This window comes from Schistocerca serialis, chromosome 2 (genome assembly GCF_023864345.2).
Source record: "Schistocerca serialis cubense isolate TAMUIC-IGC-003099 chromosome 2, iqSchSeri2.2, whole genome shotgun sequence".
Taxonomy (NCBI): Eukaryota; Metazoa; Arthropoda; class Insecta; order Orthoptera; family Acrididae; genus Schistocerca; species Schistocerca serialis.
In genome coordinates this window covers 740,056,593-740,081,402 of record NC_064639.1, presented here as the reverse complement: position 1 = coordinate 740,081,402, position 24,810 = coordinate 740,056,593, and the positions used below count along the sequence as shown (strand labels likewise).

At 37.6% G+C, this 24,810-nt stretch overlaps 1 protein-coding gene across 4 annotated transcripts in view; it reads right to left on the bottom strand.

Moving 5' to 3' along the window:
• LOC126457941 (zinc finger protein ubi-d4) overlaps window positions 1-24,810 on the bottom strand; it is a 253,583-nt gene that overhangs the window by 96,869 nt on the left and 131,904 nt on the right. For 2 of the 4 annotated variants that reach the window (XM_050094664.1, XM_050094666.1), the window contains one exon: window positions 13,443-13,796. The exons of 1 other annotated variant lie outside the window; for it this stretch is intronic. In XM_050094664.1, the coding sequence (XP_049950621.1) occupies window positions 13,443-13,796 (354 nt within the window). The remainder of the gene's footprint in view (window positions 1-13,442; window positions 13,797-24,810) is intronic. One more of the 4 variants, XM_050094665.1, reaches the window with a different exon arrangement.

The following is a 24,810-nucleotide window of genomic DNA, read 5'->3' as shown; positions in this document are numbered from 1 at the left end:
GCAGAATATATGGGCCCTGCCTGGCAAAGATCTAATCATGAAAAATAAGCAGATGTAGTCCTGAATGAGACAAGTATCTTCCTACTCTTGTAAATCAGATCTACCAGCTTATGAGCATAGCTTCCACTGGAGCGAGGAGAAGAATGGCTGTAGCAGTTGAAAAACAAGAGCAAGAGACAGATCCTAGGCACCCATTAACTACATAATCACTCAATTAATACCAAGTAGAACTGTGGTCGAAATTGCCTCCAACAACCTCAAACTGAGGGAGGAAATTTCTGGGGTTTCAAAATCGCTTATATATGTACATCTACTCCGCAGGCCACCCCATGTTGCACAGCAGAGAGATATCTTGTACCCCTATTAGCCATTTCCTTGCCTATTTCACTTATAAATAGAGAGAGGGAAAAAATTATTGTTTATGCCCCTGTAGCCCTAATTTCCCTTACCTTATCTTCATGGTCCTTACACAAAATGTAAACTGTTGGCAGTAGAATCGTTCTGCCGGTTCTCTGAATTTTTCAATAGTATTTCGCAAAAAGAACACCTTCATCTCTCCACAAATCACCATTTGAGTTCACAAAGCATCTCCATGATACTCGCATGTTGATCGAACACACCAATAACAAATCTAGTACTCCACCTTTGAATTGTTTCAGTGTCTCTCTTCACAGATAAGTCATACTTCCCTATAATTCTTTGAATAAATCAAATTTGACCATTCTCCTTACCTGCTACTGTCATGTGCTCCTTCTATTTCATATAGCTTTCAATGTGCAAAGTTTTACACTTATGAACATTTGGAGCAAGTTTCCGATCTCTACACCACAACAATATCTTATCAAGATCTGACCCCAGTCACAAATTTCACTTATTATCCCATCATACGAGTGTACTTTTGACAGCAAGCATAGGTGTAGTATTGAGTCAAATGCTTTTTGGAAATCAAGAAATACTGCATCTACCTGGTTGGCTTGATACAAAGCTTTCAGTATGTCTTAAAAGTGCAAGTTTGGTTTCACATGATCGATGTTTTCGAAATCTACGGTGGTTGGCATCGAGGTGGTCATTCTGTTCAAGATAAGTGCCTTTTTCCATGAACCGGGTAAAGTTTTTTGTTTGAGGGATCTATGATAGATTATAGTTAGAAGATGGGCTAACTCAGATGCATATTCAGTATAGAATGTGACAGGGATTCCATTGGGGCCTGGAATTTGCTCAATTTTAATGATTTCAGTTGTTTCTCACACCAGTGACATTAATACTTATTTCATTCATCTTTTCAGTGGTATGAGGATTAAATTGGGGCATTTCTCCTGAGTTCTCCTTTGTAAAGGAACATTTGAAAATGGAGATAAGCATTTCAGCTTTTGCTTCGCTACCCTCCATTTCAGTTCCTGTCTCATTTGCTAGTGACTGGATGCTAACTTTGATGCCACTAACAACCAGAATTTCTTTCGGTTCTGTGAAAGACCACACGATAATATTCTGCTATTGTAGTCACTGAACGCATCACACATTGCTCTCTTGACAGGCAAACGTGTTTCATTCAGTATCTCTCTACCTACAGCTCTACGCTTTGTTTCACACCTACTATGTAGTAACCTCTGTTTCTTTAGAAGTTTCTTTACAATGATTGTATACTGTGGAGGTTCCCTCCCATTATTAACTGATCTACTGGGTACATATCGATCCAGTGCGTGGTCAACTATTCTTTTAAACTTGAGCCAGACTTCCGCTATATGTTCCTAATCTGTGCTGAAAGTTTCAAGTTCCTCACTGAGATATGACACTACTGATTTTTTATCTAGAGTAATGAACATGTATATCTTTCTGCTTGTTTTAGCTGTCTTTTGTACTTTGGTAATCATTGTTGCCGCAACTGTGTGATGGTCACTGATACCAGTTTTGATGTGAACATCCTCAAAGAGGTCAAGTCTAATTGTTGCCATTAGATCCAATACATTTCCATTGTAAGTGGGATTCCTAACTATCGATTCTAGTCAGTTATCAAAGAAGGCATTTAGTAAAGTTTTGCAGGATATCTTATCATGCCCACCACTAACAAAACTGTAATTTTCACAGTTGATTATTGGATGATTGAAGTCTCCACTAATGATTGCAGTATGATTGGGGAACTTACATACAAGTGAACTGAGGTTTTCTCTAAAGTTGATGGTTACATCACGAGATGAGTCTGGTTGGCGATAGAAAGATCCAAAATCATTTTATGCCCATCCTTGATAATGAGTCTTGCCCAAACAATCTCACATGCAGCTTTAATTTCTGCCTCTGTGGTCCTGAGTTTTGTGCCTACTGCGACAAATATCCCAGCTCCATTTCACATTTGCCTATCATTTTGAGATACCAGATAGCAGAACTCATTTACTACTTTAACAGTCACACTTCCTAATCTAATTCCCTTAGCATCATCTGATTTAATTGGACTACATTCCATTATCCTCGATTTGCTTTTGTTGATGTTCATCTTATAACCTCCTTTCATGACACTGTCCATTCCGTTCAACTGCTCTTCCAAGTCCTTTGCTGTCTCTGACAGAATTACAATGTCATCGTCAAAACTCAAAGTTTTTATTTCTTCTCCGTGGATTTTAATACCTACTCCAAATTTTTCTTTTGTTTCCTTTACTGCTTGCTCAATATACAGATTGAATAACATCGGGGAGAGGCTACAACCCCGTCTCACTCCCTTCCCAACCACTCCTTCCCTTTCATGTCCCTCAACTCATATAACTGCCATCTGGTTCTTCGACAAATTGTAAATAGCCTTTCGCGCCCCTGTATTTTACCCCTGCCACCTTCAGAATTTGAAAGAGGGTATTCCAGTCAACATTGTCAGTCGTAGGGTCAGTATTGCCTCACGTGTTCCAACATTTCTACGGAATCCGAACTGATCGTCCCCAAGGGCGGCTTCTACCAGTTTTTTTATTTGTCTGTAAGAATTTGTGTAAGTATTTTGCAGCCGTGACTTATTAAACTGATAGTTCGGTAATTATCACACCTGTCCACCTGCTTTCTTTGGGATTGGAATTATTATATTCTTCTTGAAGTCCGAGAGTATTTCACCTGTCTCATACATCTTGCTCATCAGATGGTAGAGTTTTGTCAGGAATGGCTCTCCCAAGGTTGTCAGTAGTTCTAATGGTATGTTGTCTAGTCCTGGGGCCTTGTTTCGACTTAGGTCTTTCAGTGCTCTGTCAAACTCTTCACGCAGTATCTTATCTCCCATTTCATCTTCATCTACATCCTCTTCCATTTCCATAATATTGTCCTCAAGTACATCGCCCTTATATAAACCCTCTATATACTCCTTCCACCTTTCTGTCTTCCTTTCTTTGCTTAGAACTGGGTTGCCATCTGAGCTCTTGATATTCATACAAGCGGCTCTCTTTTCTCCAAAGGTCTCTTTAATTTTCCTGTCGGCAGTATCTATCTTAACCCTAGTGAGATAAGCCCCTACATCCTTACATTTGTCCTCTAGCCATGCCTGCTTAGCCATTTTTCACTTCCTGTCGATCTCATTTTTGAGACGTTTGTATTCCTTTTTGCCTGCTTCATTTACTGCATTTTTATATTTTCTCCTTTCATCAATTAAATTCAATATTTCTTCTGTTACCCAAGGATTTCTACTAGCCCTCGTCTTTTTACCTACTTGATCCTCTGCTTATCATACCCATTGCTTCTGCTAATGTAAATTTCTGCACGGGTTTCACACAGTTTGGAATGAATGTCCACCAGCGCAGTCTTATTTGCAGACAAAACACACACACACACACACACACACACACACAGAGAGAGTGCCATTCACACCCAGCGTGAGATGCGAGTGGGAGCTCAACCTCTTAACGATTGCCAAGCCAAGACCGAGCATTGCAGACAGCTTGCTGGGGTGGAAAATGGGAGAGGCAGAACAAAGCTACACACCAGTGTTGCCAGATCCTGCATAACAGCATTCTTCACGACTGCAGGTGCTTGGGAACATTATTTTATGGACAACCCTCATAAGTAACATGTTCATTATACTCGAATAGTTACCTTAGTTTGTTATTTTGTAACTCTGCCCACTCATTCCCCCATTAACACACTGTTCTTCACAACAATGTAGTGTCAGCACTCAATGTGGCAACACAGAGTAATGCATTATTTTCGTTGCATGAGCCCCTTGTGTCACAGTGTCACAACAGCTTGCTCATTTCCTTGTATTCATGCATGTGCCAGCACTCAGCAACATTATACTATCTTCGCTTGGCAAATGACTGAAGATTACTTAGAGAATTGGAGTAGATGAGAAAATTAGTCTGTGGATATTGTCTCATCTGCTCCTGCATTTTTAACAACACCAACAGATCAGATAAACGCACCTCAAAGCAAATTGTTAAAGACACAGCCAGGAAAAACTGTAGAATAGTTGACAGAATCTTCTTGTTTAGATTTATCAGTGCATATATTTGTAAAGTTTTGATGATTACCTAAAGATGTATAAAAAGCTTATCCCTACAAACATGGATTTTGAAGCTAAATGTTTCCAGAGATGAGCGTGTTGCATCAAAATAGCGAGGCACAGTCTGATAGATGGATTTAAAACTGTTCAGTGCTAAACTGCATTGTGATCAGTGTCCTTTCTCAATATCATGGCACTAGTGTAGAAAGTCATAAAAAATTTCATATACAAACTGTGGTATATGTATTCATGCCACTGTCATACAGTAATGGTATTAATAAAACAGTGGATGGCATTAAGACGGCTGGCTAACGGCGGAAGTAGCAGGATGAGCCAGCCGCCCAAAAGCTCATAAAAACCGTCCTCCAATTAAATTGGGCATGAATCTACACAAAAAGCCAACAATTTATTTGCTATTGTTTCATCAGTACCAAAAATTAAGGTACGCCCCTCACTAGACCAAAGGCTTCCCTCTTATCAGTTTAAAAAATGCACAAGATTAAAACAGTGTACTGTGCATGTGATACCACAAACACTGCATTCCAGTGGATCTTCATGCTGCAAAAGTAAGCATGTTTTCTTGGGCAGAGTACACTACAAAGCTGCATTAGCACCACTTTGCCACTTCCTGGAGTTAGAATGGAAGTGTGCATACGCAAATAGTTGGTTTGACCACCCACAGCTTGTTGTTGACCACTTCCAGCCACTGTCTTTCCCACTCAGCCAACACTCTCTTTGTTACCCATTACACTAGCCTGTAGTCGGATATTAAGGTGAACTGTGGTATTTTCCTGGCAAGTCTGTCTTTGCTGCCCTGTCAGCTTTCTCATTCTTCTTGACTCCCGCAGTCCACGGACCCAGTAGAAGGCCCCCCCCCCCCTCTCGCCTATCAGGGAGATGGATAGTGTCCTGAACCAGTCAACAATCACATATGGTGGTAAAATTTTCTGAATAGCTTGTAGAGCACTAAGAGTGTCTGTACAGGCATGACACTTGCTTGCATTCTCCAGTGCCTTCTTGACCATCCACAGCTCTGCATAGCACACAGAGAAGTGGCTTGGTAAGCAGATATTAATGATATAATGGAGAAAGATAAGAGAACACCCAGCACTGTCCCCATGCTTTGGTCCATGGGTGAAAACTGCCATGTGCTCACAACACTGTGATAAAATGCAGTTAAAAACATTTTTAAATCTATTGATGGTCTGATGGTTTTGCTGCACCTCATCATGTCTAAGTTAGTCCTTCACGTGGACAGAAAAAAGCTTAGTTAACCGATAACCAGTAAACCTTCACTGTATGGATCGTTCAACTCAACACTGATAACACGATGTTTGGAGATGGGCCTCACTTTGTATAGTTCTTGCTCTATAGTCAGAGACAGCTCACCAGCCTGTGCACAGAGGCTTGAAATGGGACTAGTTCAGTAGCCTTCTGTACCCCGTCTAAGACCTGCATGAGGACAGCATTCAATAAGTTTAAAGATAGAAATTCAGCTGAACTATACACAATGCACCCATACTCAAGTTGCACGCGGGTGAAGGTTCTATACAGAACGTGAGCAGGCTGGATCGATCTGTTCCCCAGTTCTTACCGTTCAGACATTTTAAGATGTTTAATGCCTTCAGATATCTACAGATAGATTGTGGACATGTGACAGCCATGTTAACCTCTGACAAAAGATGAGTCCTGACAAAAGCAAAACGAGGATAATGGAATGTAGTCAAATTAAATCGGGTGATGCTGAGGGAATTAGATTAGGAAATGAGACACTTAAAGTAGTAAAGGAGTTTTGCTATTTAGGGAGTAAAATAACTGATGATGGTCGAAGTAGAGAGGATATAAAATGTAGACTGGCAATGGCAAGGAAATCGTTTCTGAAGAAGATAAATTTGTTAACATCGAGTATAGATTTAAGTGTCAGGAAGTCGTTTCTGAAAGTATTTGTATGGAGTGTAGCCATGTATGGAAGTGAAACATGGACGATAACCAGTTTGGACAAGAAGAGAATAGAAGCTTTTGAAATGTGGTGCTACAGAAGAATGCTGAAGATAAGGTGGGTAGATCACGTAACTAATGAGGAGGTATTGAATAGGATTGGGGAGAAGAGAAGTTTGTGGGACAACTTGACTAGAAGAAGGGATCGGTTGGTAGGACATGTTTTGAGGCATCAAGGGATCACAAATTTAGCATTGGAGGGCAGCGTGAAGGGTAAAAATTGTAGAGAGAGACCAAGAGATCAATACACTAAGCAGATTCAGAAGGATGTAGGTTGCAGTAGGTACTGGGAGATGAAGAAGCTTGCACAGGATAGGGTAGCATGGAGAGCTGCATCAAACCAGTCTCAGGACTGAAGACCACAACAACAACAACAAACCACAATGAGGTCTTAAAATTCAAGGTGGTGTCCCACAGCCTGAGTTCTGGGAATGTAAAGGACTGACATGAAGGATTAGAACACACACAGTTTTTTTTCTTTTTCCTGTAGAGAATTTAAAATCAGTTGTATCAGTCAATTGGTTTAGTATCTTTAAGGGTTAGCTGTAGTTGATGTGTCATACTCGTGAGATTAGAGGAAGAGTAGAATACTGCAAAGTCATCCACAAATAAGGAATATTTGACTGGACTCCTTATTGACTTATTATAGTAAAAAGAGCAATGCTGAAAGCGCTATCCCTAGGAGTACCATTCTGCTGAAGGAATAGGTTGGAATATGTAGCATCGACTTGATACTGGAAGTACTGTTCAGTGAGGAGGGACTGCAAGCAATACATGAAATCTTCATTCATGCAGTTGATGACAATATTTTGTCTCCAGATGGTATCACACACTTCCCAAACATCAAAGAATACACCAATAAAATGAACATTATATGAAAGGATCATTTTACAAGACTCATTTACTAAGATTGCATTAACGCATTAATGCGAATTTAAAATTAAAAAAAAATGTTTTTATTTATTTATAAGGTAATAAACATATAATAGAACTACTACAATACTTATTTACAATGAACACAATACTGCACTGAAATAGTGCAGAAGTTAGATTGTGTACACACACACACACACACACACACACACACACACACACACACAAATCAAAATCAATTGGTTCTACTGAGAAATTCACCAATGGAGTAGGAGGAGTTGGCCACCAATAAATCCTTTAGGCTTCTCTTAAACTGAATTTCATTGGTTGTTAAGCTTTTTATGGCTGCTGGCAAGTTATTGAAAATGTGTGTTCCTGAATAATGCACACTTTTTTGTACAAGAGTAAGTGACTTTAAATACTTGGGAAGATTATTTCTAGTATTGATTCCATGAACTGAGCTGTTGGTTTGAAAAAGTGATATATTGTTAATGACAAATTTCATTAAGGAATAATTATACTGGGAAGCAATAGTTACTATACCTACCTCCCTAAACAGGCCTTTGCAGGATGTTCTTGAGTGCACACCAAACATAACTCTCATTGCACATTTTTGTGCCCAGAAAACTTTAGGTTGGCTTGATGAATTACCCCAAAAAATAATCCCATATGACATTATGGAATGAAATTAAGCATAGTACGCCAACTTTTTCATTTTTATATCCCCTACGTCTGACAGAATTCACATTGCAAATAGAGATTTGTTTAGACGCTACAGCAGTTCTGTGGTGTGCTCCTCCTAGTTGAATTTATTATCAAGCTGTAATCCCAAGAATTTAACACTGTCCATTTTTTCTTTCTGCTTGTCATTGTATGTTAGGTATATACTTGTGGGACACCCCTTACAAGTTCTGAACTGCATGTAGTGTGTTTTTTCAAAGTTTAGTGACAAAGAATTAGCTAGGAACCAGTGCTCAATGTCCAAAAATATTTTATTATTTGCCTATACAACACAACATTCCTGTAGCCATCTGGAGATAGACTGTCCTTTGTTGACTTCAGAAGTGGTATTGGAATTGCCTCCCGCCATGGATCTGGATATTTTGTTGAAGAGGCACAAGAGGATTTTTTTGTCTCCGTGTTTAGAAGTCTTAGCATGCCATGTTGAATCTTCTCGGGTCCTGGAGCAGTGCCACAAGCTGCTGCTAGTGAAGACTGTAGTTTCGACATGGGGAAAGGGTAGTTATATGGTACCGAATTGCCAGTCGAAAACTCTGGACTGTGTTTCTCCATGTGTTCCCATTGTTGGCAGAATTGATGATTCATGTAATAGGTAGAGGTCAAATGACAAAAGTGTCTTGCCATTGTCTATGCTATTTCCACAGGTGCTGCTTGAAGGACACAATTTTTTTTAAAAAAATATGGCAGCTACTGGGTCTGGACTTTTATTCCCTGTGTTGACTCCCATACCTTTGCAGCAATTGCGGAATGGTTAAGGGCACTTAAGAATTCTCTCCATGCACTCCTTGATGATTGATTTAACTTTGGCCATTACCTGCCAAAAGGCAGGTTGTCTCCACTAAGCTCATTCCTTCCCTTCCTAAAACTACGTAACATAGCTCGACTGTCTCTATCTGCTAACTGACATTCCTCATTCCATCAAGGGACAGATTTTCTTCTAGGCTGGTTTGAAGACAAAGGAACAGATGAACCAGCAGCAATAGTGCATTACAATCATCAGCACTTTCTGACTGAAGACGGATATTCAGAGTAATTTCCTGATTATGAAGATAGTGATAATGGCTCAGAATTTTGGGGAATTAAAGCAAAAAATGTTTCAAACTAAGTATGTTGTATCCTTAGTCAAATTTCCTGTTGGAAAGACTAACTATGTGGTTTCAAAGTGGTTTTATTTTCAAATACAACATCAGAAGAGAAAGGCACAAACAAAGTCACTTCAGGGGGAAGGAGTGATATTAGTCTCCTAGGTATCGCACTTATACAGAGGGGAAGACTTTGGTTGAGAGAAAACTATGAACTGGACGACGACTGATCATATGCCAAATATGGCTGTATTTTCCAGGCAATTTGACCATTGCAAGAGAATAATGTGTTCTCAGGGAAGCAAGAAGCTGACTGGAAAAGGGTGATTTAAAGATGCATACTATCAGTGTAGTGAGTACAAATTCACACAATGTACATTATAATGCTTCAAAATTTATTGTGCAACACAGAAAAACATTTCAAAGAAGGCCCTCAAAAATCATACAATTTAGATATGTTTATTTAACAAACTTTTGATGTTAAAGAATTGCATTATTTTTTGAAAAATTCTGTACATGTACACTTATTCAATTTTTCCTCGTTTTAAGGATGATGATATAGAAAATACATTACGGAAGTGCATATCAATTCAAGAGCAAGGTGTTACACACCACTTTTAATTAGAAAATATATGTTTTTCATCAATAAAAATACTGCCACCATGAAATAAACTTTCTAATAAAAGTTACTAGAGTTGAAAAAAAGGTAAAAACTGAGATTTTTAGCATAGGTTTCCACTTTACAGCTCAAAATGCAAAATATTAAATTGTTAAATTACAACTAAAAACTTATTTCTTTAAGTTATGGATAAAATTGAAGGCTTCTTGGACTTAATCTAATCCAAAACAGCCAGGGGTACACTAACTAGGTAGTGTATCTGCTCCAGCCTTGTGTTAAAAAATAGTTATGAAAAGGTTTAAAATATTCAGTTCACCAAGCCATTTGTGAATCCATTAGGGATAGTTTTCCTGGAGTCGTAGGGCCATTTTACTCTAAAAAGATATCCAGAAGGCTTACAATTTGTTTATCTGTCTCCAAAGCAAACTAAGTTCATAATCAAAAACTGAGAAATATAAATGTAATTCTCTCTCATATCTGGTGTTCTCTCACACTTTTGACCTGCTTTACTACTACACGGACTGTACTCCAGTGATCACCCCATTACAAAATGTGCTCCATCATTTACTTATAAATATACTCTGGTGAGCACAGAAACCTACCTGTGTGATTTTCAGGAAAAAGTAATCTGGATTCTGAATAACTTGCCTCTCGTTTCTAACATCCCCTTAAGGAGGGGTCTCATCCTCAAAATATTTGAGTTGCTTTCAACCTCACATTTCAAATCTTCCCAACCTGTCTAGCTTTCCTCCCCAGGTAAGGAACTAATGATTTTAAAAGTTAGGACACTCTTCTCTACTTTGAGTTGTCTATTGACAGTACTTGAAATGTAGCTGCATGAAGGTAAAGTAATGGGCAGCCATTCTGTCCTTTAATTTTACAGTTTTTTTTTTTTTTTTTTTTTTTTTTTTTATTATTATTTTTGTACAAACTCTTTAAGGAGCATGTCAAAGTTTCTTTAAAGTTCTCATAAATTAAAGAGCTTACGGTGTTATCCTGCTGCAAAAAGCCACTCCCTTTACAATTCTGACAGATAGAAATAGTAGTATCCCATTATTAGTATATTTTTTAGTTCCTCATTTACTGGCAAATTTCTGTGGGTTTTTTCATAAGTGTGTGCTTTGATCTTAGGTCATTATGTTGAATAAAAATTTCATAATGGTGAAAAATTAGCAGTTAATTGCTCAAGTAATTATCATTAATAATGTCACTGATATCACGTAAACCAGAAACTACAGCACTGTGATAGCCTTTTACTGCAGATGATTTCCTCATTAGAATCTCTTTCCTTATCAAACCCCCAATCATCAATCACCTCCACATTTTTTGGCTTTGTAATGCTGCTTGGCTTTCTGTTTTCCCTGTCTTCCTGCAACTTTTAATCACATTTCCTTAACCCCATGCAAAACAGTGAACAAAAAGATAGGAAGAAATAATAATTACTGCTTTTTCCAAATGTGCATTTCTCTGTCTTACAGCAACTTTTAATCACATTTCCTTAATCCCATGAAAAATAGTGAACAAAAAGAAAGAAAGAAATAATAATTACACCTTTTACAGATGTACATTTCTCTGTTCAAAGGAAAGAGAAAGAAAAGTAAAAGGAAAGAAAAGTAAAGACATTGAAAATGTCTTAAAAAGCAATATAAGGTGATTGATATTAACAGTTTATAGCTCATGTCAAAATTCTCTAACGTAGCTGTCAACTAGACAGCTAAAAAATCTCTCCGAATGAGTAGTATCAAATGAAAAACAGAGAATAATAACAAATGTTTTAAAGGTAAACTTGGAATATTCTGCAGTTTATCACAAACAAAATTCTCCCATGAGCCCGCATAGTAAACTAATATAAAACAATTTAGTAAAGAGACTGTACTAAAGAGTTCTTTGGTATGCGTTACAGGCCATACCAAATTCTTCAGTCTAAAATGATTGTACAAGAAACAGTCACAAATTAAGTATTCATTTACATTAAAATTATGATGAACAGCCAGCTGTCATTAGTGTGCATTATGAAAAGAAGTGACAAAGAACAAAACTAATGAGGTGTCAAAGTATGCAGAATTGGCAATTCTGGAAATAAAACATATATAGTTCATGTAAATATATAACTAGTAACAGATGATTACAGGTTCCAATGCAAAAAGGAATAATGGTGAAAAATCTGAAATATAAAATTTAATAGCAAATAGAACATTCCCAACTGATTTCACCTGTATGCGAAATAGCTAATTCATGCAAATAAAATGCTGAATAATAACTGCAACTATGGAAAGCATAATTATGAAAATTGAAAAGCTCAATGATGCAAAAGTCACATGATGACTAATGTAAGACAGTACAAGGAGATGCTACCAGCTGAAAATTGCTACTGGAAATACACAGCACTTAAATCCATGAATATAAAAATCAACTGCATGGCAAAGAACTACAAAATGTCATATGGTGTACAATGGGCTTAAAAAAGATGTCTTTTCTCGTAAAAGTTTAGAACATATACATCTACACTCATCACATGATGCTATCTGTCAAATAAAAATGAACTATGTCAGAAAGTTCCAAAATGGTATCTGCAAGCAGGTCAGTCTTTTTGTAATGTGCTCGCATTTATAGTGATACAGATGCACGATCGTTGAAACAATTGCTTGTTTAAGTAAGTAACATAAAGACTGGCTATTAATGGCAAGCATAGTGAATGTTCTCATTTGCATTTGAAACATTCGCATCAGATTTGTTTTATGAAACGCAAACATGTATTTGCTCAGAATGCAGTTGTCATTAGTGTCGAGAATCCACTGGAGAGCACAGCGTAAAGACAATTACAAGAACACCAAAATGGCTGTTCCAACAATACTGTTTCATTAAGTGCACATCTAATGACTAATAATGTACATGTTTTTGTGAGAGACGAATTTAATTCTTAAATGCTTTCCATTATTTCTGAATGTCTTGCACAATATGGAATTTTTGGACTGGCAATGCAGAAACAGTTGGCAGGTTTGATTAAATTAAATGAGATAGTTATCTAAAATTTCTAGCACTCTGACGTTCCATCGAATTTTCTTCTTACAATTAAGAAACTGTGTACCACACCAACAAACAAATAAGTAACTGGTGGAAATTGTTATGTAACTAGTCAGTTCCTCACACAACTTAAAGGGAAGGAAAAACCGTGCAAGAAGCCTAACTGTGAATATGACAGTGACAGCACTGTGTTAGAATATTTTTCACTCATGAGTTAGCAGTATGAGACTTTCACATAAAAGGTGGTGTTGCATGAAACACACAAGATCCTAGTCAGAAGCAGTGGCTTTAGCATCTCAACAGAAATGGTACACAGTCACAACACTCACAAAACACTATGAGAAACCCAATGCATAATTGATTACTGAAGTAATTTGAGGAACGCATCAAAATTATTTCACTCACAAATTGGTGGAGAGTAAAAATGATACAAATTCATACAAAATGCAAACACAAAAATAAAAACAACAACAAATAAATGCAAGCTGATATAATGAAGAAGAAAAAGTAGCTAACAGACTTGAAGGAAGAGCCACAACTACTCTCTACAAGGGGTCATCTCGCTATCTGTCCAGCATGCCAGTCAAGAGGTAGAGGGTATGGCGAGACTCTGACATGAGCTGCCAGCTGGCAGTGAGCGTACCAGGGGCACTTAGGAAGGTGAGGTAACTGTCCTGGAACTTGCTCCAACCTGCCTCCGGTTGTGAAGGCACTGGCACTGGAACCTGCCCAGCTGGGCCAGGGCCCTGCTGTGGTTGCAGAGCCAACGGCTGCAGTTGCTGAGCCTGTGGCGTCTGTCTGGCGAAGGGCTCACCAGCGGGTGTGGGAGCAGCAGACGTGTGGGCAGGCCCGGGTGAGCCCACAACTGGGCTTTGGCCCCCTCCCTGAAGAGGCACCTGTGCCTGCGTCGAAGGGGCATCTCCGCTCTCCTCATCCTTGTGAGAGTGAGTGTAGTGGTACGTGAGCCCAGGTCGGGTCTTGTACCGCGCTCCACACACTGAAACAAACTTAACCTGCACTTCAGACTGCCTAAATGGATATGAGCTGATGTCTCTTCGACCTATAAGTTTTTGTTTGTTTTAAAATTGAAGAATAATAGTTAAAAATGCTGTACTCAAAATGTAATAAGAGGCTTTGGTTGCAGCTGACAGATACACACTTGGATGTAAACACCGATTTGGACTTTCAGACCACATGGAGCTTAATAGTTGGAAATAACAACAACTGTTTCCTACATTGCAAAATATGATTCCTGTTGCCAATCCCTAGAATGTTTCTTATGGCGGTTTTCGAATTCACTATCAATGTTCAGGTGTGCAAGTCATCACACGATACACGTAATTGGGTACCTTGCACTAACATTATTTGCACTTATTTCCAATCGCATTTCATTCATGGACAGCTTTCAGGAAGAAAAACTGTCTTAATACTTCTTGAAGTGCCCAAACTCCACTTTTAAAGATAAGGGGTTTGGGGAAAGTGGGAAGGTGGTCCTACAATCACTCTTCTCACTGGTTTGATGTGGATCACTATGAATTCCTCTCCTGTGCCAACCTCTTCATCTTAGAATAGCATGTCTAACACTATTATAATCTTCTTAAAAGAAAGGAAAGTTTCTTGTGGCTTTAGAGAAGCCCTCCACGTGATGAGTGAGGGCTTTCTTACAGGGTAGCGCCACTGAAATTTCATACACATCCTTGTAGTGCATACCAATCAACTAAACTGTCACAAAATTGTGCATATCTTCTATGAACTTATTTTCTTCAGTAATATGATTTGATATGGATCCCAAAAAGATGAACAGTACTCAAGAATTGGCTCTTAAGTGTTAAGTGTAAGCAGTTTCTTATCAGGAAGTTACACCTTCCCAAAACACTCAACAACCGTAGTTTGACGTCTGACTAACCCACTACAAGGAATAGGAAACATTTCTTTTCATTCTTTTCAGTGCTTCATCTTCCCCAACATTTTATTTCATCAGTGCACACTTAGCTTTCACTACTAATGGTTCTGCCACCACCACCACCACCACCACCACCACCACCACCACCAATATGAATCACCACCACCACCATTACTCAACCCAACTATCAGTTTAAAACACTGTGTAGAACACAGTTCTTTAGCTTCCACAAATATTTCACAAGCAAATACTACAGCTAGAGGTCTGTATGACTGTGGATATCTACAGTAATAGTGAAATTGCGGGTAAAACCTTGCAAGTACATGAATATCTGCACGTATTTTTGTGGATATCTACATAAATATGTAAATAATTACTCAGTATTGAAATGTTAAAGGTAGGTATCAATATTATCATACAATTTTCATCAAATTGTTATCTTTGCTGTTGATGAATGTGGTTTCATGAGACAGTATAGAATGTCTCTTATAATGTTAGCTGAAAACTAGCAATCAGCAGGCATTCTTGGAATGCTTGCAAGACCCAGGTCTAGTAGAAGTCTGTTTCCATCCTTACTTTCTAGCTGTGACTGTTCTGACTGCAACTATTGACTGTGTTGCCACAACCTTGTCTTTTTTGCAATCTGTGAAAGATGTTTTGGATGACATACATGGTTGCTGGCTATCTGTGAGGTGTGAATTCTTAACTTCCTGTTACTGACTGCTAATCCTTTTTAATGCTTGGATGACCACCTAAAGAGTGCATTGGAGTAAACATTACTGAGAGTGCATTAATAAAATTAACACTATGAATATAATCTCACGTATGGTGGAAAAAGCTGACAATATATTAACGCAGGAAACAAAACTGAAATTGTTAATTTGGCAGAAATTTGCTTCCTATCTTGGCAAGAAGAAAATCATAGATATAGTGTTTTTTTCTTGTAAAATAGTGTATTCTCACACTGGTCAAAAAACTTTAATATCCATAGGCTTGTTGATGTGGATCAAGGGATGGCAGAAGCGGATCAAGGGACTTCCAGAAGTGGTGCAGACAGCATCTCTTTTAACGATGTAGATTTCTAACTACAGCCTAGCACAAAGTTTATATCTGCCAGTGCCCCTCTCCCATTCATTCAAACTCCATAGATGCTATGCTGCAGACTATTAAACTAATGTCCTGCATGAAAGACAAGACTGGGAGCACAATGCAGCAGTTGATTCCAGACCTAATCTTTCCTTCTGCAGCAGAGCTTGTCTTGAAACAATCCTCCTTTATTGCTATTATCTCTTAAATTTCATTCATGTATGTTGCACTTGACCACTGCAGTTTCCTTCATCCCTTTCATCACACCAAGTGCCTTTCTGTAATTGTTCTTCACTTTACCAAAGCATCCACATTTATCCGTAGAACTCTAAAAGACATTTACATTTCCTTTCTCTCTCATCTTAAGAATCTCTCTGATCTAAAGAACTGTCTGCCTGTCACTGCTCTTTGCTTTATCATTTCCCCATAGCTCTGCACTTATTTTATCTGTACAGCTCAAAAAACAAGCAAACGTGATCTGAAAATTTAGGGCTTATTGTTTACATCCAAATGTGTTTGGCACATGTGCGACAGCCTCCACTTTCACTAATGAGTATAGCTTTCTACTGTTATTCACATTTAATATCTCAATAATTTTATCTGAGAGCTAGTAAAGGATGTTCCACATCCCAGGTCTGTCAATTCATGGAGTGTTTAACTGTGTCTTTTGAAGGGCTTCGCATAAATGAAGAACTCTTCAAAAAATAAAAAATAATAAAGCCTCTTATTAGAGTGACAACTTTTTCTACCAATCAACTGTCTTTTACAGTTAAAATAGTAGTTGGCACTCATTTTTATTAGTCACAACATTGGTGACATCCCCTTTCACACCTATTTTCTCAATGTAGTGAAACAAGAGTATACTAGAGCAGAAATGAACTTTCATAAAACATCCTCTCCACCTGTATTTTCCTGTTGCATTATTAAACGTCAAAGCTTCATGTGGCAGAAATACTGATCAAAAAATTGGACTTCATGACAAATACCTTGCAATAGTGAGATTAGAATTTTAGGACAGTAAGCCACCTGTGACAATCTGTATCTATAATTGAAACATAAAAGTAAGTAAAAATTGTGTTATGGAACCTGGTAGATGAAAACATTTGATGTACAAATTTTCTAGTTTGCAGCATCACATCACTTTACTACAAATAAGTTACATACTGTTAAATGAACTGAACAAGTTTTAATGGAACAGAGCTTCCTAATGAAAGTATAATTTACAAGACACCTCTCTAGTGGCAAATAGATGCTTTAGACATACTGGGGGAAAAAAAAATTGTTCCATCAGCAAGAAATTTCACTACGATCATTGTCAGCATTTTGGCCGAGGGCTGCAATAATTTGTCTAATGCACACCTTTTATATTAGCATGTGCGTGTGCAGAGTAGTTAGTTTGTGCAAGATCAGATGCTGACTGCTTAATGCAGTGGGTTTCTTGGCTGCTAGTCTGTGCAATTTAAGCCCAAAGTTTGCATAAAATTTTCACGGATTTTGTTTCTTAAGATCTCAAAAAAATAATTATATGACATGTGTGAGGTCTATTGATTATAAGCAGTCAGGTACTGTCGTATGAATTGTTGATGAATGTGTTGTATATTCATTTCAAGAAAATAAATATGTTTTTTTTATCAAATGAAGTATAACAAGTTCAGTTAGATAAGTGTCCTGAGTGTTTCAGAAAAGGATGTTTTTTTGGCAGCACTAAACCTACAATTAGGAAGAAGCGGCAGACCAGAAGATGGTTACCAAGCTTGTGGTGAATACCAAGAAGTGTGACAAGCAAAGTAATTTATTATACCAGCTGAAGAAGAAATTCATGTTAAACAAAAGAAATTCTTTATAGACATTACAATCCAGAGGACATATGTGGTATAGGTTACTAGAGTAATAGTCATAAACAGCACCGTTAAACAGCAGGACAAGTAAAATGTTTTCTCATTTGAACAGTCAAGACAGTCAATACGGAACTGAGACGTATATACATTGAACTGCAAGCAGTTACCTCACAAGCTGGTTCTCATATAGTATAATGATCATTATTGATATCTATTTGTCAGCCATGAAATTTGTTTATGTAAAAAAAAAGATAGTAACACAAAAAACTGCCTTGTAAAAGCACTCAAAATTTACCCACGGGTGATCTTCCCTTCCCTGAGCAATAAACTTATATAAAAGATGAACCATCAAGTTCAATAGATTTTTGTTGAGTTTAATATACAAGAATCTATTCTTTCGCTCTCTTCGAATTTTGGTACTTGCAGGTTTAATTAGAACAAAAATTTGGAAACTGATATGAGGTAAAGACCAATGTTCTGTAATTTTCAATGCAAAACAAACTTTAACATGTATGCAACATGTGCATGATACTTTCCTTGTAGTACAGTGCAACATTTCTGCCCCCAAATAAGCTATGTTTCGAAGAGAATAGAATGACATACTAACAACAAAAGGCATGAAGATATAAACTGATGGCATAGACAGAATAAAAATGCAGGGATTAAACAGGTAAGATGACAGCAGAATGTGGAAAAGAATGGACAACCCAAGAGTGAAGGAGATATTAGTAAATTAAGGCCAGAGGAATCATGATACCAAGGAAAAAAGATTGGTCTTTATAGTTTTGTGCATGACAAGGTAATTAAAAATGGAGCACAAGCTGAGGTAGGAAAAGCTTTTCCTGTAAGCAGTTTAGAGAAAATGTGGAAAAACCTAAATCCTGATAATAAGATAGAGATTTGACACTAATGTCTACTAAATGGAGGTCCAACGTCTTAACTGTTGTACCTCCTCTCTCAGCAAAGCTGCTAATTATTTATAAGTTGCAATATTGGAGATTCAGTGCCCACCTCCACTTTGGAAGTAAGAGTGTTGAAGGTGGGGGATACAAATGTCCAGATTGATATCTTTGTATCACTGCTGTTAATACCACAGAACTGTCAATAATGGGCCATTTGGTGATGTTAATCTGGACAGTTTGCCTAAGACCAACTGACATACTTTATAGTAATACACTTATTTTTGTGTAGAACTGGAACACTTAACACTGACAAGTGTTTCAAAGTGAGATACTCAACATGTGTGACTCATCCAAATTTATCTTCTGCCTGTCTCATCTTCCTTGTTACTAACTATATAATGTAAGACAAAAGAGTTTTCTTTCATTAAGAATAATGGTTGCATAACAGGTTAATAGAAGTGACACTGACACACACACACACACACGAGAGAGAGAGAGAGAGAGAGAGAGAGAGAGAGAGAGAGAGAGAGAGAGAGAGAGGGGGGGGGGGGGATAAAAGTGACCTGGAATATATTTACAATAAGACTGGTGCAGAATTGGCCTTTGTTAACGAACATCACAGAAGGCACTGGAAATGGCTGCGCTTAATGAGTGAAACTGTGAAGACACTCATAGCAACTCTGCCTGATGGATAGCAGCAACAGCGTTTTCAATGTTCTGCTGTAGCTGTCCAGTGTGTGAGCATTATTTGAGTACAGCTGATACTTCAATTTGTACAACAGGTAACAAACGCTGTTAGAGAGATTAAGTGACCAAGAGACAACACAGCATCTGCTCATTGAACACATCAAATCTTGCTGAAACTTTTCATACAGCCATTCAAACACCAGTCTTGAGAATATGCAGTAGCTCTTTAAAATACTGATACGGATTTTCTGATGCACAATGGGACATGTTCTGTGAATTCACATACCCTGACAGGCTGAACAAGGCCTCATATGGAGAAATGAAAAACTTAAGATCCAGAAGCCCCGATTCCGCCACCAGCAGAATTCAACATACAAAATTCATCTGGTCACTTTAATTCATGTACAACAGTAAATCTGTAAGGATGCAGGTGAAAGGCCTTTTTAATAATGTTTCACAAGGCGACCTATTAATTATTGCTTGAGATTTTGTAGTTGTGTGTTCCAAGCTTTCCTGTAACTGAGCAAGATTTTTCTGTGTTAACTCTTTTCAGATAGTTACAATCCCCACCCCACCCCACACCCCTTTGGCTATAGGGTACATTTCACATGAGTTTGTCACTAACAGGAGACCACACGACAGTTGGATTTTTATATCTTTTTATATTTACAATGCGTGAAGTTCAGAGCTCAAATTTCCACCTCCCATAACAGTTCGACGTAACATTCAATAACTTTAGAGAAAACTGTCTTTGAAGTTTTCTGAGCATCTTTAGTACCCTAAAGTAAGATCGGTTCTTCGACAGGCAGTGTTTCTATGTGGTAGAATGCTCACATGACGTGGGGGGAGGGGAGAGCGGCGGGGTTGATTCCGGGCTGAGGTAAGTTTTTAAACAAAGGGTCATGTTCTTTGCACATTCCTGTGAAGTATAAAATATATAAAAATAGAAGAAATATAATGTGTAATTTTTTTAGTTTCAACAATCTTTACTACAAATCTTTGACGGAGGATCAGTAATTAAGAATTTATATTTGTAACAAAAACTAGAGTTTTGTGTGCAATATGTAGTTACAAATAAGGAGATGTGCATTTTTGATAAAAATAAGTTGGTTGTGAATCAATTTGCATTTATTTGATGAATTTTATATTTAAATGACATAGGAATTCGAACTGAATGGAAAAAAGAGATCAAAATGAGATTCAAACCAGCAATTTCATGATTATCAGTCTCGAGCACTACTCACTTTTTTCCATACTTATGTATTTTACCCCCTCCAAGAACCATGGACCTTGGTATTCGTGGGAAGACTTGGATGCCTCAGTGATACAGATAGCCGTACCATAGGTGCAACCACAACACAGGGGTATCTGTTGAGAGGCCAGACAAACTTGTGGTTCCTGAAGAGGGGCAGCAGCCTTTTCAGTAGTTGAAGGGGCAACAGTCTGGATGATTGACTGGCCTGGCCTTCTAACACTAACCAAAATGGCCCTGCTGTACTGGTACTGCAAATGGCTGAAAGCAAGGGGAAACTACAGCCATAATTTTTGCTGAGGGCATGTAGCTTTACTATGGTTGATACAGTAGCATGGAGAGCTGCGTCAAACCAGTCTCTGGACTGAAGACCACAACATGTATTTTGCACTTCACAAAAATGCTTGACGAATATGAACCTTTATTCAAAAATCAGACAAGAAGTGAACCCAGGCTCCACATGTGCCAGAAATGTATTCTATCACAGAGCTACACTGCCTCTCAAAAAAAAACTAATCTGGCTTTTGGGTATTAAAGCCGCTTGGAAAATTTCAAATTTATTTTCTTCAGAATTTTTGAGAGTTGCATCAAACTACTTTAGGCAAATGATAATTGGGTTTTGAACTTCAAGTACTATGAATATAAAAAATTACAAAAATTTGTTTGCCACATGGTCACCTTGCTAAGTGCTGCATTGCAGACTTCATTGGACACTTTCTCTAAACATTTCCAATCTTAAACTCCTGCACAAACAATTCTGCACACATTTTAAATGAATTGTGCTTGCATAACACTCTACAATAAACACATGGCATCATTTTGTGTTGCATCCAACTGGTCACCACACACATCTGCTCCTCTCACTCACTCAATGTTATGACACAGCATGTTACAACAGAGCATGCCAGAGATAAAAAAGTGCAGACTTATGACCGCAACTGATTGGTGCACTGAACTCATGGTTTCTAGCATTTTCTACGATGGGCAATTCTCCTGTTAATTAACAAGGGTCACGTCCATGTCAATCTCATAAATATTTTCCTGGCCAGTTTTATTTTACCACTCTGTATATACATAATTTATGATGAAGTCGTGAAGGAGTTTCCAAACTGATAAGGCCCTCAAACATTCTTACCTCAGAAACCTTAAAACAGCCACTGAGTCTTATCACAGAGCAATTGTCAATGGAAACAAAATCAGCTTGATACAACTTTGTTGCTTGTTTTGCTGTCCAATCTATTATTCTCATGTAGTTACTTTTTTTTTCTTTTGGAACTGGATGATGTAGTGCATTACATAAAAAATTTAGATAAGTCTACAGCATTCTGGTGTCCAAAGTTTTATTGAAACAAAAAATATTGCTAATTTGAATAATTTTATGAATTTCAAAGACAGCTAACTTTTTGAATCAAATTTTAATACAGAAACAGAAAAACTTCATGGCTTCTGCCAAGAAATAGGAACTCAAACTAATATGTATGTAGGAAGATTCACGTAATTCATCTAGATGTGATAAGGGACAAATTTAGGAGCAAGTAATGAAATAATTACTTGCCTGATGACATTACACACTGAACTGCGAACTTTGGAAACAATCAAGACTCATCCAACACAGGATCCTAATTTCCAAGATACTTCACATAAAGTCATTTTCTAATTACTTTTCATCAAAATGGAAAAGAAAGTGTCATTCTGCAATAATAATCTCTGCTTTTGCAAATGTATACAGTTTTACAATCCCACTCTGCTAGGTTTGTCAAACTGCTCACAGTACGATAAAACACAACCAGTGTATGGTCAAATTCATGAAAACTTAATAAATCTCCCAAATCATAAAGACACATTTTATGTACAACAACCTTTGCAGATGTCTTAGTTTGCAGCTTGACTATTTATCTAACTTTTGCTTACAATGTTCCTCCTTGCCAATCATGTTGTCCTTCAATCCCAATTAATTTCTTGAAACTTAAATACACCACTTCAAAATCATCATGCTGGTCGTAACTTTCCAGATACTCACAGGTGGGCATGATATGTACACAGACCAAGAAAGTTCTTTGCTAGGTTCCAATAGATAAGGAAACAGAGAGGAGCCAACCTAATAGAAGCTGGATAATGACGTGAGAAACCATTACAGAGCAGCTTCAGAAGAAAAGGAAGATTAGGGTTGAATGTCTCATCAATGATGGGGTCCTTAGAGACAGAGCACAAGCTCAGACTGTGGAAGGAAATTAGCTGTGCCCTATCACAGGAACCAGCCCAGCATTCATCTTAAGTGCTTTAGGAAATCACAGAAAACCTAAATCTGGATGGGTGGATGGAGATTTGAACTGCCACTCTCCTAACTCCAGTGTCTTGTCACACATGGCTTGGTGCTTAAGAACATAATGGATGGTAAAGTTGGAGAAGGCCTTCACCCAGAAGTAAATATCAAATGGATGCTGCTGATGAGGGCGATTATGTTTAATTTATTATTTTTTACTTCTTCTTGTGATTTCAATCAACCACATACACAGCAAACATGGTAATTAAGGCACACTTTTTTGCATGTAACTAGTCTTTTTTTTTCACTTCTGTCCACTCATTTATGCTTTCTGCAAATGTTTACAAAAAACAGAGTTTAATTTTCATCTATTTTCATTTTCACTGCATTTAATAACATTCACATAAATTTTCCCTCAGTGACCTCGAGAGAAATTATTAAACTGTAGCAAAAGGCCCTAGTGCTTGTGTGCAGAAATTTTACAACTGATCTGATAATGATTATTAACATCTCCAATCGAAGACCAAATTGCTCCTGATAACTCTGCTCAATTCAAAAATCTCTCCAAGCAGTGTCTTTTGCATCAATTGCCTTTCTTACCATTTTCTACTTTGTTTACACATAGAAAGGTGAATGATGCTACCCCACATCTACCATACTTTTAGTGTCGTTCTCTTTTACCATTTAATTTCTTCAAATTTCTCAGATTTATTCCATATTTTTACACGTACTTGTTTTGCTATGAAATTTTCTGTCCTTCACATTTGTTTATTGTTTCCATAATACTGAGGTTAATAATTTTTGCTTCACCTTGGTTTTAACGCTGACACACTGTTAATATCAAAACTATCATTATTAAGGGTAAAACAGGAGAAAGTAAGGTTACAGTTTAACAAGCCACTGAAGTAGATGTCATCTGTAGTTTGAAAAACACTGTTCAGGCACTAGGCAAATACTTATTTTAAGAACAATCCAAACTTTATTCTGATGTAGGATAATTGCAAAAAAAGTTACACAAGGATGGGTAGTTCAGTGGACCACATCAACCTATCATTCACAAGATACTGGAAACACATTGTTTGCATGTCAGTTTACTGTTTTTATCATTTAGACTATAACACGACAAAAATTCGGCAGTGAACGAAGGAAAACATTTTCAAATATGTAAAAAATCTGAGATAAGACAACCAGATCACAAAATATACAAACATTTATCACTGACTAAATAATGGAAAGCTATCCCCAATCCAAAGGTTCATTAGAACACAGCACGATGATTCACTGGGTGACGTTTCCCTAAAAGAGATGCTAGTCCATGCCTTATCTTTCGAGTGGCTTACTCAGCAAGTTATTGGGGGACCTACAGTTAGGCCAACTCCAAACCACAATGCAACTTAGCATTTTTCACATTAACAAATTACTGTTACTGGTGAAAGAAAAAAATAAGTGGCAGATTCAATCCTAGGACTGATCAAACCATGGACCTTCGGACTTTTAGTCTGGAACTTGCCCACAATCTACGAAGTTACATCTCTGACTACAAAGTCTATTGAATAAACTGATGTAACACTGTTGAGTTCATCATACAATACTATTTTGTAAATATAATTCTGTAGAGAAGTTTTGGTAAAATGTAAATCCTTAGGAAGCACTGAATCCTCAACAGACACACACAAGAAAGAAAGAGAACTTGCTAGATTTCATAGTAATCCTTTTCAAGCTTGTGTGTGTGTGTGTGTGTGTGTGTGTGTGTGTGTGTGTTTGTAGGCGTGCACTCTAGCTCAAAAGAGTATTACTTGAAAAGCTATCACGTTTTCTTTCTTTTTTGTATGTACCTGTCGACAACTCAATGCTTCTGTTTTTCAGTGAGTGGTCTCCTTTATTTTGAAAATATGCCATTATCATTTAAATTTAGGTCTCTGAGATGAATCAGACATGTAGTAGAGTTAGTTTGCAACAAAATGATTGGGATTATAACCTATACCTTAAGTCAGTAATTTTTGCTGTGGTATCTGCAATCCTAAAAAAGACAAAACAGGAAATGCAACTTATTTACCTCAGTAGAAGATGGGTATTGTGT